Source organism: Chrysemys picta, chromosome 6 (genome assembly GCF_011386835.1).
Source record: "Chrysemys picta bellii isolate R12L10 chromosome 6, ASM1138683v2, whole genome shotgun sequence".
NCBI lineage: Eukaryota > Metazoa > Chordata > Testudines > Emydidae > Chrysemys > Chrysemys picta.
In genome coordinates, this window is record NC_088796.1 from 55,674,524 (window position 1) to 55,692,213 (window position 17,690).

Genomic DNA, 17,690 nt, shown 5'->3' on the forward strand with positions numbered 1-17,690 from the left:
GTACAAAATACATTAGCTACTATATATATAAGAATTTCAGTTCTACATCATTTTTTCTATATCACCACAGAAAGTATTCTGTGGGTTTGTTAGCCTATCCACAAAGAAAGATTTCCATCGTTATTTTCTAGATATAATTTGGGCAAGTGGTGTGGTAAACAGTTCTGTAAATCAAGTGAATATAATGTATATATGTATATTTCACTTCCTTCCGTAGGTTTCACCTATAGGAGGTTTTGACTATGTGTCAAATGCAGAGAATTCAAGAGAAAAAAATATGTTTGTGATTTTTTTCTATTTGATTCTATGGGAGGGCCATTAAAGCCTGTTTCCAGCTTAAATGCTCTCAAAAAGAATTCAGAACTGAAAGGGTTAAGGTATGTTACTGCAGCAGTTATCAGCAGACAGCCATCTAACCTTTGGTACTTACAGGTATTTTATGGCTCTTGATCATATTATCAAATTCTTCATTAATTTTTTTGTATTTTTCTTCAGTGCGTGGGGTGAGAGCGTAAGAGGAGTCAGGATCGGGGCTTTCACAGCCTTTGTTTTCTTTCTTGTTCAATGCCTGCCAGGTTCAGAGAAATATCAAAAAGTAAAAAAAAAATGAAAGGAGCTCAGAGTACTTACACACAATCTTTGCCTGCTGATCATTAGATCAATATCTTCATTAAGTTTCCTGTACTTGTCCTCAGACTCAGGGCTGTGACCTACTGAATCGTCTGCATCGGGGTCTGGACTGTCACAGCCATTAAGTCCTTTCTTTCTCAATGTCTGAAATACATAATTTGGAAAGTTCAAACCTTGACACAGGCTGCAAGAGAGATTCAGGGGTGTTACATTGCTGCAAACTGCCCCATAGTTGGAGGCTGCTACATTTGACATTAGGCAAAGAAAGTGAATACAGATCCGCCAGGTCAACGCTTCCCTTGCCAGTGGCAAACGGGTGACCATTCTGACCTCTTCCTTCTGAAATCAGAATCAGTCAATAAACTGTGGGAGTAAGCAATCTGATAAAGTGTCTTGTGCTATAATAAATACTTCCCACTGTAACTGATCATGTTTAAGATGTTCAATGTGCAATTAGTTTCAACACATAACATATTTATGCATTTCAAATGTATGACTAAAGACATCAAAACAAGAGTACATTTAAATTGGAGTATTGCAATGTTCCCCCCACCCCTCAAAAAAAAAGGCACAGAAGAAAGAAATGCAAACATTGCACATGGATTTAAGAATCTATGATCTTGACAGAAGAAGGAAGAGCATTTAAATTAAATCCTTGACTTGAATTTGACATAAAGGATGACACTAATGGTGCCCTGCCATTCCTTACTCTTGATAGGACAAAGGGGAAGAGGACATTGCTTATGCTGCTCTGATTAAGAGCTTCTAGGCATCGTGTTTGCTTTTTGTTGACTCTAATTACAGTGCCACTGATATGAAGTGTTGAAATTTAATATACAGGGAAATACGCTGTTAAAACAGATGCTGACTGAAAAGTCAAAACATATGAGTTTAAGGTTCAGCAGCTTCAGGCAACCTTCATAACTCTGAACATCATCACCGAGCTAAGTAACAGAGACAAAAAACATAAAAAATTACACAACCAAGTCAGCAACTAACAATTTAGCATGAACGCCTTGCCTCAAATATCTTTTGTTAATTGGTTGACCTGGATGGATCATCAGGGAAGAGTCTCTTGCCAGATTAAATTGAAAATATGCCAGAACCAGATCCATGTGAACTGCAAAAGCAAGAATACACAAAACCAGCCTTCATAGGTTTGCTCAGATTTTGCTTCAACAGTCCCTAGAGCAAAAGGTTTACAAAAGTCTTCCATTTGGATACCCACAAACATTATCAGGCAGCTACTTGTGGTGCATTTTGCATTTAAACCCTGTTCCTTGGGGGAGAGAGAGAGGCACCTGGTATTCTCATGTCGCTAATTGGCTGAGCTTGACCCATGTGATCAGGAGAGGAAGCTCACTGCAGGAACAACTGTTTTCTTTGGTTTCTCAGGGTGCCTTCATCTTACTTGACCTCTCTACTCCAGCTGGAACAGTCAGAATCCCCTCGGTCTTTTTGACTATGGCAGTGACCTGGTGCACTGTTACCTTTTGTATTACCCTCTGCTTTTAGAATTGATAATTATTTTATATTTTGGTTCTCATAATAATTATACCCCAGTCTTAGAAGGTCAGAGTTCTTTTATTGCATTTTAGCAGAGATCTACAGCCATTTCCAGCTCCATCAAACCAGCAACTTATCATTGACAAGAAGCTGAGCCATGCTAATGGGAAGGCAAAGGACTGACTAAAAACTGAAATGTTTAATGTGTTTACTATAAATAACTAGAGACATTAAGAGTGAACAGTGTGAATCTTGACTCTGCTCTTCATATAAAACAGGAATTCTCTATACATGTGCAATGTACTGGTGACGAGATCCACTATAAGGATCTTAGGATAGAATTTTTTGCACCAAGTGTGAAATTCAACTCTCTGTGCACATTGCACAAAGCCTAAGTGAACAGATTTCGGGCCTGATTCAAAGCCCATATAAGTCATGAAAATATTCCCATTGATTCAAGGGACTTGGGATCAGGCTCTTTGTGCAAGTGGCAATGGTGGGACAAGATTCCACCCTTAACAGACGAGCAGGCTTTGGGACTATAATCCAGCCCTCCCCAGCTAAAAAAATGTTCACTACCTCTCTGTGCCCCTATTGTGGGGTTTCATGTGATCGGATATGTGCTCAGACTAGTGTCCCCTCCCCAACTCAACCCCAATACCCTCTGCATGCTGGCTTACTCAAAGCTGGCATGGTGCTCATGTCTATGGTGAGCAGAAATATTCTGCTTCCTTCCCATCGCCTTTTCCAAATGCAAAAATACAGCAGGTTAGGGACGAGTGAGGTCACTGGCATAAAGGGCCTTGCACCAGTCTTTGTCAAGGGAGTGGATTCCAGCTTAATATCGTAATTTCAATTTTTTCATAATATAAAATAAAAAACATTTAGAAAAAACATTAACATTTGAAAGGAGGCACAGTGCATGAGGGTTACAGTAGCCATCACAACTGACTGAAAAGTGGTGGCCACAAATTTTCACTAACGCTCACTTGAAGCACAAGTTTTTCTATAATGGGTTGGACAAAGATCATCAAACTCTTCTTGCCTCTAGTCCCCACAAATTAAACTTTAGTCTTTTATAAAGTAAGGGCTAAATCCTACCCTGTGATGTGAAAGAACTAGACAGGATTGCAACCTAGCCCACTAGGCTGGAGCTCTGGCTAACAGGGCCACCAGAGGCCCATAGCCACAAGAAAGCTGCTTCTGATGGCTTGCAGTGTGGTGAGGCAACAGCTGCAGCTACAGGCACATATATCAGGAATGAGTATGCTCATCCTTAGCATTCTGCACCGTGGTACTCCAGACAAACATAATGGTCCTGACTATCTCTCCCACTGTCTCAAGCTCCCCAACACAAGACATACTCTCCTTCCTGCTCTGATTCATTCTTTCTCTTCTCATCTCCAAAAATATACCATCTCTGTACACCTACCGGCCCACACCTCTCATGATCTCTGGAAGGGGACCCACTTATCTTATTCCAATTCCTGCATCTCCCTAGTGCAGAGCTGCTCTAGATTCCATGCAAATCTCTCTTCCCCAGTCTCCACTCTGTCACCTGTTCTCTGCTATTGTTTGACCTGAGTATGGGGGCTGAACCCAGCAGCTGGGGGAGAAAAGACATACCAAAAGGACAGACTAAAAATGGGAGGATGGTTCTCAACATGGGATAATTGGGGCCATTTGGGACTCACAGCAGGCCAGAGGCATGACATGACACAGACTTTCAGTGGCCAGGTACCTTCCCTCTTTCTTACCATGGTAAACCCTAGTATCCTTCCCCAAACCCTGGAAATTGGCCAGTCCTCTGACATCATCCTGGAGATTAGCTAGTTTGCACAAGTTTAATGTCCATTTAGGGAATTTTTATAGGATGAAATTAAACAATTGTAGATTGGATTATATTACGGAGAATCCCAAACTAAATTATAAGTTATTTAAAAAAAGAATACAAGTCATTTTGTGCTATGGAAGCACCACTTTTCCCAAGCAATTAACATCTCTTTTAGTTTGCATTCCAATAATCCAAAAAACAACCAAGACATTTTAACAACAAAACTGTTAAAGGAAAACTTCCTTGGCTGAAATCTCATATGCCAACAATTTAGTCTAAACCCTGCACTATAAACTTCTGAAAAGGGAAGTGCTGACATTGTGCTAACTACCATGCTGTGAATGTGGCACAAACAGTTTTACCTTCATTACATTACAAGTTTACAGCTGTTTCAAAAAATACTGTACTATCAGCCAGTTCTTACTCTACCAGGGCAGCGTATAGTTACTACAACCTAAAAGCTTATAAAGCAACGTGCTAGTAGGGAAGATTCTCGTAATTCTGCAATAGCATTAATTTAGCTGGAAGGGGAAGAGGAGAAGGCCAGAATAGTGAGTTGTGGATTTATGTGCATGAGCTCCCCTCCTTCAGCCAGCTCCTTAATTCTCTTTTGCATTGCTTTTTGTTTTCTTTTACCCTTCTGCAGTGGACTGACTTTTCTTCTTAATACAGTGTGCTGGGGAGCCAGTATCCACAGCCTTCTAGGGCTTGAGATGCTGCAGATACATTCATTCTGGAGAGAGCCAAGCTCCACTTGTTATGTCAACTATGCAAATTGCAGAGAAAACACGTGACATGAAAGATAGGGAGTACAGTAACAGGGCCTGTCTTTATGCAACTAACAATTCAGCTTTTCCACATAGATTCAGCTGATTTCTTTGCTCTGGTACCAATGACCTACTAATCTACTACTGGACCAGCAGCCACTTTCCTTTGAGAGATATTGAGTACTGAGCTCCCATGATGGACTCTTCCTGTGTAAGGACTTAAACCTTCATACAAGCAAGACTTCCTGAATGGCCAAACTTAGAACCCACTAATTCCCACTCCTGTGATAGATTCTGGAAGAAGCCCCCCACAGTGTTCCTTATCTGATACTCCCATTACCAACCAGGACTACCCATCCAGTTGTAATTCTGGTAAATTATATTGAGCTGTCAGAAAAAACAACAACCTGAGTGCTCTCCATTTTCCCTCCCTTTCCTGTATGTAGCCATGGGAAACCTTCAAGCTATCAGCGACAAATGGTTTGAACCCCCTTTTGCTCCTGATGGCTATGTACTCTACCTGGAGAGGTAGACAGTAATCAGTTGTAATGCTTTCATATTTTGAACTGCCCTATTGAAACAGCCATTTCAAAAAGGCCAATTACATTTATGGAGGCCCTGGAAAGAACAGGACACACGTATTTAAACCATGTGCTAGATTCATCTGAATATCTATTGCAACAGAAGCATTAACGTCAGGAAATGTAAAGTGAAGTCAACCTTCACTCAGTCCCCTTTCTCATATACATTATGATGAAATTTTTGATACCATACGATTTGTGGTGCAATCATGTAATGAAAGACATTAGTGAAATGACCAGCACAAAGAGAAAGGGTTAAGGGAACTGTCCATCTGAATTCCCCAACTTCTGTGCAACTAAAATCTCAAATTTTATGTTCCATTTATGTAGGATTTGGGGTTTTTTGCATTTAATAGTGAACAGAAACTAGTATGCTGGCACTAATGTATTTTAATTGTATGTTTCGGAGCATCAAATAGCACATTGTTACTCTTACTGTCACCTAATCTGCTCCAGACAAACAACTTTATACAAACACCCAAAATGGAAAATTTCTCACCTTTGTGGTATAAATTATAAAATGCTTGTGTGGTTTAAGGTCTCTTTGAAACAAGCTACAGAGCTATGCAAATATAGCTGTATTTCAATAACCACACATTAAACTCTTACTATGTTATTTTCACCTACGTGCCAAAGACAAACCATTGTCTAGTCTTTTACGTACATCCTCTGTCCTCTTCTTTTAAACTAATGCATACGAGCATTCTTTTCATAGCAATACGCCAACCACCTACGCTTGGAACTGCCTCCCACTTTTGTGTGCCAAGTGATTACCCTCTCCTCCTCCGCATACCTATTCTAATCACACTTTTTCTGGAACCAAATAATATGGTGAACCTTGCCAATAGTATCTGTTCTTCTTGGCTTTTGAACTACCAACTGCTGTCAGGTCTACATGCACACTGGATTATTAACTCCTCGGGGCAGGGGGTTTTACATACTTGTAATTTACTAGAACCTGAATAGAATAGAACAGAGTCCACAGGAATGTGCCAATCGAATAAATAAGGGCTATCCAACCAAAATGAAGCATGGTGTTTTGACATATCACAGGCAAGGCAGAATTATTTTGTTTTCCTGGGGCCAGGCTATATCATTTAGGCACTGGCCCATGTTGTGGGTGATGAAGCATCACAAAGCCCTAGGGAAACTCCGGAAGGGCCTGCGTTCTAGGAGACAATTCCTGGTCCAGGTCCATGGAGTGCAGGGGAATCTACACCCTTAGAATGGTGCAGCTTGCGCATTCCAGTTGTTGGTAGAGCTACATTTTGTAACCAGGGGTGGTGGACTGGAGAGCAAGCCTGCCCCGCATTTCCCCAGCAGTGGCAGTTCCTGTCCTGCAGGCATGGGCCTGGCTTCCCTCTCTGGGCATTGTGACCTGCTGCATGGGGATGAAGAGCCAATCAGATCTGGCTTGGCCATCCTTCTGTTATGAATCAGGGAAATGGTATCAAACTTGAGAGAGTGGTGTTGCGACATGGAGCATGGATTGCTTAAGGGATTGACTCGCTCTCCAGCCCTGTGTGAAAATTCATGTCATACATCTCCTCTGGCCAATTGCATAATATGCTTGTACCGATGCCACACATACATCTGAAGGCTGCTGGAGGGGGGGAGAAGTTGCCCACCCTGCTCCTCTTATTAGCTCCACCACTGCTTCCAGTGTGTCTGCCCCACTTTGAGTCAGAAAGGTCTGTCTGTCATAGAAGACTGCCTCCTCCTTGCTCTCTTACAGGCGATTTGTGCCTCTGGCAGCCCTCAGAGGGAGCAGTCTTTGCTCTCCATCCTGCATGCAGGGACTGCTATTGTGTGTGGCTTTTCTATGGGGGATGCATGATAGGGAAGGCTCCTTGTGCCCTGTACACTTGAGCAGGGGCCAGACACAATCCACTCCTCATTGTTCAGTTTTATCCACTCGTAAAATTTTTAAATTTGGTATTGGTTTAAATTAAGCAGAGCAATTTTGGGCTCATGAAAAAAATAGAAAACAGATATATCAGATTCACGGATCTCATCTTAACAAAACTCAACCATGTATCTTTCTGGATTATCCAACAAGCAAACAAAAACAGACCACATGAGGAGATTGTCATAAACTTTTATATTATTTCTGTTAAATCATGTCCATATACACTATGCATAGATAAACAAAGTTCATGTTTATTTCATAATGCATCCAAAATGTTTCTATTCTCAATTATTATATTTGTAAATTATTTTTATATACATTTTAAATCTGAATTATTCCTGAGATCTTAAGGAACATATTTCCTTATCCTTCAAGCTTAATTTGAGCTTTCAAGCTGAGTTCTTGCCATACAATAAAAGATTGTAAAAAAAATTTACCAGGCAATTGGCTCAGAATTCTTACACTAACTCTCAATTGACAAGATCACATTTCCCAGGCTTTGACAGAACACACAGATAACAACAACCTTGGGTTCTGCTAGGGTCTGAGTTTAGTCACCCAGGAATTCATCTGGGGCCACTGAAACTGGAGAGAGAGAATGTGAGAGGGAGGGAGGGAGACTGAGAACACATCAAGTGATCTGAAAACATGCGAGTTGGCTTCTCATTCTGTCAGAGCTCAGCAGTTTACAATCTGACACGAGGCTACATCACTAGCCATCAGCAATTTTACTCATCCTAGATATCCACACCTGTCAGCGACTCTGCACCTGTTGTCTAATTTGGCAAAGGCCAAATGACAACAGCCAATCGTAACTGCCTGTGCTGCAACATGGCCATAGATGGCTTTTTCTGTCGTGTCTCTGCTGATTGGGGCTGCTAATCTCTGTGTATTTCAGTGGTCTGCTTTTTGTACTTGTAATATTGTCACGATTTTCAGCTCTTATCTGGGTAAAGGGTATAAAAATATAACTGTTACACTTTGTGTATATGCTCCCCTAGTATATCAGCTCTCAATACATTTTAATTTTTTGTCCAAATCTAGATCCACATAGGACAAGACTTTTTTTTAAGTCTCCACTCTCAAAACAAACAAACAAACAAAAAAACAGTTACTCTAATACAGCACTAGATCCAAACTTACTATTTCCAAAGTATGCTATATTGGGGCAATAAAAACTACTATGTATATTTTCATACAATATGGATATTCTTTAAAAAGAAATGTATATATTCAGGCTATGGAGCAATTAAATCTATGCTGTAAAGATTTATTGCTATCATTATGCTATTGTTTTAACTGGGATCACAGCATTTCATTGAACTGCTACCAATCTGACAACAGCCAATGTAAATGATATTTCAGTTTTTTTATATTTGTATTCTTTGACAATTTAATCTTGGACAAACAAAATTAATTTTTAGATGTTAGTAACCAATTTTTTTCAGTGAAATAAACATAATTTTAAAAACACTGCCTAAAAATGAAGTGCACTTTCAAAGCCACCATGAAAATATAATGCCAAGAATAGTGGACAGAGAAAGAGTAATCAGAGTGCATTTGTGTGTTAAGGACTGAATAGTGACCACTGCAAGCAATATGTCCATCTGGAGACACACACACAACCAAATGCTAAGCTTCACTTTGGAAAGCTCTTCACAGCTACTGTGACAGGGTTTGTAGAGGAGCATCTCTGCAAGTTTTGGGGGGAAAACAGAATAAGGGAGGAAAACCTCTACATCCACATTCCAAGTCTGCCCCAGCTCTCCCTCCCCACTTTTTTTGGGCATGTCCTCATGTACAATATCCAGCCAGAATTTGGCCCATAGATCTATGTTTCATGTGCTTCAGTTCAGTGACAAAAAATAACACAACAAAGTAGTGATAAATACTTAGTTTCCAATTCTCTACTGCCCTAAGGTGGGCTTAAAAGGCAGCAGATCTCCATTTTCCTGGAGAATACCCCCAACATAAGCTGGCTCCCTAGTTAGCACAGAGCTTGCAAACGGCTCTCTGTGGCCTCCCAGAGACCCCCAGACATAGTGGGTGTGCCAGGAGAACAGCTATGCTCTCTGGCTATTCTTGATTGCTCATAGCCCTTTACCCCAGGGTCCAGGGAAACCCCTGGCCAGGTTCAGAATACTGGGAGGCACGAAGGTGGCTTTAAGTTATCTTTGCCCCCTCACTGCACTTATTCCTGCACTCAGTGCATCTCAGCCTTCTAAATAATACCTTATTCTAAATAATACCCACAGTTATACAGCAGCTGTCAAAGGTCTCCAAGTAAAAATTCACTGAAAATGCCTGATTTTATGTAAACTTAATCTAGTTATGTGGTTATAATAGGGAGCAGAGTGCTGTATGGAGAATTCTCCATGGTTAGCCCTATTTGAAATAGAAGGATATTGAGATTTTTGTTAAGTTTTACTGCAATGACAGCAAGAATGGAAAGCAAAAATTACAGTTGTTCAGCAGAATCAGCTCAGCTTTGTTAGGGAATATGAGGCCATTACAAAATAAACACTGATTGTTAATCTGCCTCTCCCCCTTTTTCTGTTTCTCTGTCTATAATCCTTCTCCAACCTCAAGCTGGAGCAGCACTCGCAACATTTTCATCTGTGTAAATTAGGAGAAGAGAGAAACATGAGGCTGGATTTTGATCTCATTTACAAGGGGTATATCTGGAGCAACTGTATTGAGATCAGTGCAGTTACTCCAAATTTACATAAGTATAACAGAAAGTCTATTACATCTGTATTACTAACTCTTCATATGTATAATACCTTAAATTTGTAGTCCTAACTATAAATGACCATAGAAAAGTTAACTATTTCATTCAAAGACAGCTGCTGGTTTTTCATGACCTAAACTGGAACCTTTAATACGCAATTCCATATGAAAGATACTGGGAAAATCTGAAAAAACAAACCACATATTTCATAAAAGAACATTTGTCAATGATAGCTTATTTGCATCAAGAATTATAGATGCTATGAATTGTATTTTGCATGTATATATTACCTATCATTCCAAAGGATCCTACAGTGCTTCTAAGAATTGTATTGCATCACCATCCATCAAAATGCAACCACCCCTGGGGTGGAAATATCATGGTAATCCTGTGTAAGAAAGCACCAGCCAACTATTTTCAGGACAGGAAATGATGTATAATTGAAATTGTAGGATAGACTATAATCACTGGAGATTAAATTTTCCTTAGACTGTGGGGCAGACAAAAGTACCATGGAATTTTTGATGACTACAACATTTTGGTTACGCATTTCACCTGAAAGACAGTACCTCCAGTAGCAGTGTGCTGGGGAACTGGTGCAGTACTGACTCAGCCATGAAAATGCCACCCACTGAGACACCAACACCACTTCCTGCAGCACCTCGGTTTTCCTTGGAGGTCTTGCATGAAAATAATGAATGTTAGAACAGACTTCTCTTTTGAAGAATTTGCAAATTTATGTTACAGTGGATCAAATTACAGAGTATTAAATAATGATGTTATCAATATGACAAGCAGCAAACACCTCTGAATAGCTGTGTCTTTCAAATGCAAAGGAAAACTGCCATTTATTTTTATAATTGTATAATTGTTTCATCCAGCTGTAAAATGTACAAATCAATATTTTTTTAAAACAATGATTTGTTACAAATGAAAGGTTTAATCCCTTAAAAAAAATCCATATAGGAGGTCTCTGCAGAATCCAGGCCTCAGTTACCAAAGAAATACTAAGCCACCAACTTGCCAGTTTGCTGATAGAGTCAAGTTCTGACCTCAGGATATACACAAGTATATCCCATTCATTTCAGTGTGTGCATGTACATACCTGCGGGGAGAATTTGGTCCACAGTTTTTGACTATGGAAGATTTAGCAGATGGCTGAGAAAAGACACAGACTTTCATAGCTGTTTTAAGACCTATTATCTATTAAGATTTTTCAGTTAATTTAATAATGTACATTAAATACACTTCACACAAATGTTTCTAGTACATAATAGAACTTATCCTTAAACAGCTATTAAAGTCTCTAGACCATGACATGCATTCATCTGCTCACTAGCACTGCTTCCGTTACAACCAATGAGCCAGATCATACACTCTCATGGAAAATCCCACAGGAGACATACAACACACCTGGAAACTGCAAGTTGAAACTTGAAAGATTCTTAACTAAACGTTCATTAAGTGGAGAGGGAGTAGGGGTTGTTGGCCTATCTAGGGAGATGGGGTACAGTTCTCCGACTATATGGTTATCCTAGAGATGCAGTCCCCTTCCCACTACTCCACTCCTGCAGCATGACTCCTTCAGAAGAAGTACTGCTACTGCCACTCTGCTCTCACCTAGGTCATAACCACTCTCCAAGGGGATGTGTCAGCAAAGAGAAAGAACCCATGGCTAGATTTTGAAAAATCCTTTTGGCTAGAAGCTTTCACATACAAGAGCCATCTGCTGCAGAATCTGTTTGTTTCTATCTCGTATGCATACAAAGATAAATTTCTAAGCTGTAAGGATGGGTGGTCCAGTGGTTAAGGGGCTAATCTAGCTCTCAGAAACCCTGGGTTCTACCTGCTATCAATTTTGTTTGTGAACTTGGCCGAGTCACTTAGAGCTAGATTCACAAAAGGACTTAGGTGCCTCAATCCCAGAATCAGGCCCCATTGGGGTTCACAAAATCCCCATTTAATTGCTGCTGAATCCTGTCTGTGCCTAAGCTCACTTGGTAGTAAGTTTTTGCAGTAAAAGTTCCCTTGTTGCCTACGTTTACACACTACTGCTTCTCTCAGCCCCAGTGCGATGCATGAACTGGTGGAAGATAGGCATTCCTCTGCCTGCCTCTCCTGTGGTGCCTGAGCTAGTACTTAAGCAAAACTCCCTCCCCTCATAACTTTCACCCCAATGCTTTGTGCACTCACACAGGTTGTAGAAGATCCTAGTTCAAGTCCCTCCTCTGCCTGTTGGCAATAAAGGATTTGAACAGGTTTTACCATCTCTCAGGTGAGTACAGTACCCACTGGGCTATGGAACATTCTGACTGAGGGCAGGGTAGACCCTCAGTCTCTCTTGCTGAACCTGTTCCGCGCTGGCTAAATAATTAAAAAAGTCATTGCAGAGGTGGGACTGAATCCTGGGTCTCCCAGGTGGATGTCCTACTCACCAGTCTACAGAGTCATTCTTCTGCTTATTTTTGCTCTCTCACTCTGGCCCAACGACTCTTATTTAACCCACAGTGCAAAACCTCAACAGAAGCGACTGAGGGAGCCCCTATCTCAGAATATTCCGTAGCTCAGTGGTTAGGGTTTTAATGTAAGAGAGGGCAGAGCCCTGTTCAATCACTTTCCTCTTCTCCCCGAAGAAGGGACTTGAACAAAGAATCTTCCACATCCCAGGTGAATACCTGAATCACTGGACTAAAAGTTAGGAGGGCGTTACGACCTCTCCCCTCCAGCTTCTTGAAAAAACACAGTAGGTGCCTAACTCCGAGAAGGTTTGAAGCTGAGAATCCAGAGCCTGGATTTAGGTGTTGATCTCCCCTTGCCTTGGCATCTTCCATTGGCTATTTTAGGCAAGGAGCTGCCTAGGTGCTGGCTTTTGTGAATCCCATTCTAAAGTGCCTATCTCTCCCCACTCATTGTATAAGGAGCCTAGATGCCTAACTCGGGTTTTGTGAATCCCAGTGATGTTCTATGTGTCTAAAAGTTAGGCATGGCGACGCTCAGCATTACCATGCCTATATTCTTTAGTGAACCCAGCCCCTAGCCTCTGGGTCACCCCTCCCCCCAACCCCCATCTCTTAAAAATGTAGATAATAGCACTTCCCTACTGCACAGGTGTGCTGTGAGGATGAATACATTTAAAAGATTGTAAGTTGGGAAGATACTATGGCAATGTGGGCCGTATAAGTATCTCAGATGGACAGATTCTCAACACAAGCTGGGCATAGGCCAATGCAATAGTGACTTGCTAAATCTGCAGCAAGACAGCTCCAATGCTGCTGATGCTCATGGCTTTGTTAAGCAGAAGCTGGCTAAAATTAACAAGACATTGGTTGTGTTCACTATGGTTATGCAGAAGCCTGTAGGCAGCAAATAAACTGTCAAGAACCTGGTCAACTTCATGCTATTACTCCTACTTGGGAAGGACAGCAGCAGCGGCAGACCTGGGATCTAGTCACAGGGAGCAGGACAGAGAACTATTTAACGCTGCTCCTCCCCAAACTGAAAGTCAGGCAGCCCATTTCCCAGTGGAACTTTTCATTAGAATTTGCCTCATCTCCACTGTAGGAGGAGGGGAAGTGAAGACTGTAAATAGAGGTGGAGGGGCAGATCCTAGACTTGTTGGATGGAAATGAATTCTATGGGAGGGGCAGAGAGGTTGGTTGTGTTTCCTTAAAGTCCAAAGCCAGGTGCATCTTACCCCCATTTGCGTTACAGTGCAAAAAGTTAGCATAGCCCCAGTAGCAAATCCTTTACAAGTACCGCTGTCAGCCTGATTTACTTCCAGAAAGCAAACTCCTTACCACTGATGCACTTCAAATCAGAACTGTCAAATCTTGTTATCTGCAGGGGGCCTGACAGTTCAAGGGTTCTGCTAATGAAGCCAATTAGGTGGAACCCCCGATACCTGCCAACATTTGAAAGCTATTAATGGAGACATCTGGAGAGAGAAAAATAGGAACACACCTTTTAACTCTTTTGAACTACACTGGAATAGGAGAGATTTTTAGAAGGATAGCATGGGAAAAGAATCAATGGTTTGCTGAAAAAACAAGGACTGTCTTTCCTAAATTGGCATTTAGTCTGTCTGACACACACCCAAGAGCTTAAGCTAACAACTAACAGCTATAAAGAGCTGTATGCCCCCTCCTCTTCCCAAGTCCCTTGCTGAAGGGAAGTGACTTATGCCAGGAAAGAAGTACTAGCCCCTAAAATGGAACAGCATGGTCCAGGGGATTAAACCTTGGCTTTTATAAAACCTGGGTTCTGTGCTTGCCTTTGGTTAAATCACCTCACTTGCTTCATCTACAAAATAATGTTTACCTACCTTTGTAAAATGCTTTCAATTCTATCAATAAAAAGCACTAAGTCTGACTATGTAATTGAGAGAATTATTATTCAAAAGTTAATATTAATATATGTGGGATAAGTGGAAATTTAGAGAGCAAATCTCTTTTCATATATGCTGCAAAAATATAATTCAAATGCTAAGGCATATATTTATTATAGCCATTGGAGACAAAATCATAAAGATGCTATTTTATTACATCAGTTTGAACATGCAAGAACTATGTAATAACCAAACCTTAGATTACAACAGTTAAAGTATAAATTGAGCGTTTTTACGTTTTATCACGTTATATCCATAATCCTATTGTAGTAAACTATACATATTTTACACTCAGCACACTCCATTAGTAATGGCTTGTCTGTCAAGATTTTGATCTCTTTTGAGTCAATCTATAGCAGCTGTGTGTTGTTTAAAATACTCATATTGACTCTTCTATAATTTGCTTCCTTTGAACAGTCTGTATGCTATAATGTTGGATCAAAGAAATAAACGTATACTTTAACAACCCAAAGTAAAGTGCATGCACATTTTTATAACAGTGCACTATAAAACGTAATTATAGTTGTCTATAGATCACACAGGATGATATAAATAAATGGGTTTGAGTTTTTTTTAATGCAAGCATATCCAATACATCAAAGATTTTTCTCCTTATCGCCAGTCCCTATAGTGCAAAGACATTAACAAACCATTTAGAATAAAGATGGTACAACCTCTTTTACTAGTATATTTACTTCTTCATTAATTGCTGACTATGTATAAAAACAATCATATGGAAACTAATGATGGATAACAACATGACCCCATCAGGGTGGGTTTCTAAAATAGAACATCTAGCAAATGTTGATTCAACTGCGCCCCCCCTTTTAACAAAAGGTGGTTTTTATTCAAAGAAAAATGAATATTTTATACATAAACATCAGTTATAGTTAATTGTTTACCACAAACATTAATTCACAATTGGTCACTGAGCTTATGATTATTAAAAATGTGGCATAACAAAGCAAACATGTTTGAGGTTTTACACGGCTGTAAATTTGATAAACTTACATTAGTTTCGTTTTTGTTTTATGTACGCCGTATCACAAGCATCTGGAGGCCTCTCTGAATGTGAGGCAAATGGAGTCCAATCAATATCAGCTACATAATACATAAAGGATGGATGCACATTTTATAGCACAGAAATAAATAATTAATTGAAATCTATTTACTGTAACAGAGAAGAAATGTCAGCATTCTTTGAAGTTTAGCAGAACTTTTGCCACAATCATAAAAACTGTGGGAAGGAGCCTCAGGGGGAGACTGTTATCTGCATGCAGTCCAGAGCAAGGAAAGGTGCATTGGTGCAGGGGAGCATGGGAGGCACTGTGTTTCAGACTGAGCATTTAAGGGTATGTCTACACTGTAATAAAAACTTGTACATTGCCCCGCAGCACCCAGCTCAGAGCCCAGATCAACTGATTCAGACTAGTGGCCGGACTTGGGATGCGGGGCTAAAAATTTCAGTGTAGACATTAGGGCTTGGGCTCTGAAATCCAAGCCCTTCACAGGGTTCCAGAGCCTGGGCTCCAGCCTGAGCCCAAACCCGAACACCTACACTGCGATTTCAGCCCCACTACCCAAGCCCCACAAGTCTGAGTCAGCTGACTGAGGCCAGCCACTGCTGTGCCGCGGGTCTTTTATTGAGGTGTAGATGTGTCCTGAAGGGGTAGCTCCCATGTGGAGGATAAGTAGACAGCCAAGCTATGGCTCCACTTACTCTCTATTCCTCTTCACACACACTCTCTGCCCCATCGTTGCCAGGGGATGAATCTCGTATGCAGCACCCATCTGCCTGAAGAGTTGGGACTGCAACTGTGGTCAACCCTACATGGCCATGCAAGGGAGGTGGAAATCCTTACTTCCCTGTGCAGACATGTAAGGGCGAGCCATGTTCTAAACTATTTAGAGCCTGTTCTGTCACCATCACACACACTTGAGGAGTAAGGCCTTACTTCTATAAACAAACACCTAGACAAACACTTAATTTTACGCATGTGAGTCGTCCCACTGACTCCACTAGGGCTATTCACCTATCTAACGCTAAGCACCATTTGTAAGTATTAGCAGGATTGAGGCCTAAGGGTGCTACTCACTGTGTGAAAAAATTGCAGAAATGGCTCCTTAAAAATGGACATGGCTGCCCTTAAGCTTGAGCCACAATCTTTTGAATGGAAAGACCCCTGTTGACTTCAGTGGGCACTGAATGAGGCCCTTAATTAATTCTGAGTGGTGAATTTCACATATCAGAACTATTTAGCAATTAATAATCTGTTAGGTTACCTAATAAAACTACATGGTAGTGGTGAAGGGCCTGTGTTTGCAAAGACTTACACACTCATTAACTTTACTCTCATGTGTAAGTGTCTGAAGAGGCTGCTTATGCAAGGAACTCAGTGTCAAACTACTCACCTCCACATTGACTGAGAGCACAAAGCATCGTGCAGGATCTAAATACAACAAAATGTCTTGGGAGGGAGGGGAATGTTTAGCAGTTTGAATTAAGAACGGTTGTGACTTAGCAGAAGATATGGTATTTCTAGGCTTCTGATTAATAGTTCTGGGTAAGAGTTCAGGTAAATAACTACATTTTACAAAACAGGGATGTCTTAATGATGAAAATGAAAAATGGGTTTGCTCACAAAAGCCTTTGTCTCTGGAATGTAGCTATAAGTAGCTCACTATCTAGGTTGAAAATGGCTGTGCTGTGTCGTGTGTCCTATTTTTCCATGCTTGCAGTAAAGATACAATATGGGAATTCAGCCTTGGTAATTACTAATACACCACACAGACACAATTATACCCTGTATACTGCATAAAGGAATCACTTGTGGTCTGCCTCCATTACAAAGAGCAGTTGGGGGCCAACATGCAAGAAGACAAAATGCTTTACAAGAAGGAAGGAGACCAGAAGAGTCAATGTACACAGATACAAGGACCTTGATTCTTCTTGCAGTGATTTAAGTCCCCTTCCATCAATTATCGTCCTTTGTCTCCAGAGCCTTATCACCAGCAGCATTACAGGAACTGAGCAGAACAATACTCAGGCCCAAATAACCCTGTGAACTGTGCTGACATTTCCACACCCTGTTACTGTGTTTGTGCAGGGTATTCAGATTCCTTAAAAAACAAACAAAAACACAAACCAAAAAAACCCAGCCCCACACAACAAAAATAAAATTCCCAACTGTTTTAAGTTACCTACCCCAATCCCTCCCTTAAATCCTCTCTCCCAGTATAACTAATTTGTTCACTGCTGCCTCATGTACTCTAATCCTGCAGTGATGCTATAAGAACCTCTACAGAATAAAATAGAATAGAATTTCTCTAAACCCTTGCCAAAGCTCT

The 17,690-nt window shown here is 40.7% G+C and overlaps 1 protein-coding gene across 50 annotated transcripts in view; it reads right to left on the minus strand.

The window, feature by feature from the left end:
- Nucleotides 1–17,690, minus strand: part of MEF2C (myocyte enhancer factor 2C) — a 156,506-nt gene that overhangs the window by 41,499 nt on the left and 97,317 nt on the right. For 31 of the 50 annotated variants that reach the window (XM_065599182.1, XM_065599156.1, XM_065599154.1 and 28 more), the window contains one exon: nucleotides 631–774. In XM_065599182.1, the coding sequence (XP_065455254.1) occupies nucleotides 631–774 (144 nt within the window). Of the gene's footprint in view, nucleotides 1–430; nucleotides 569–630; nucleotides 775–17,690 lie in introns of all 50 variants that reach the window. The other 19 variants (XM_065599168.1, XM_065599167.1, XM_065599165.1 and 16 more) reach the window with 2 other exon arrangements.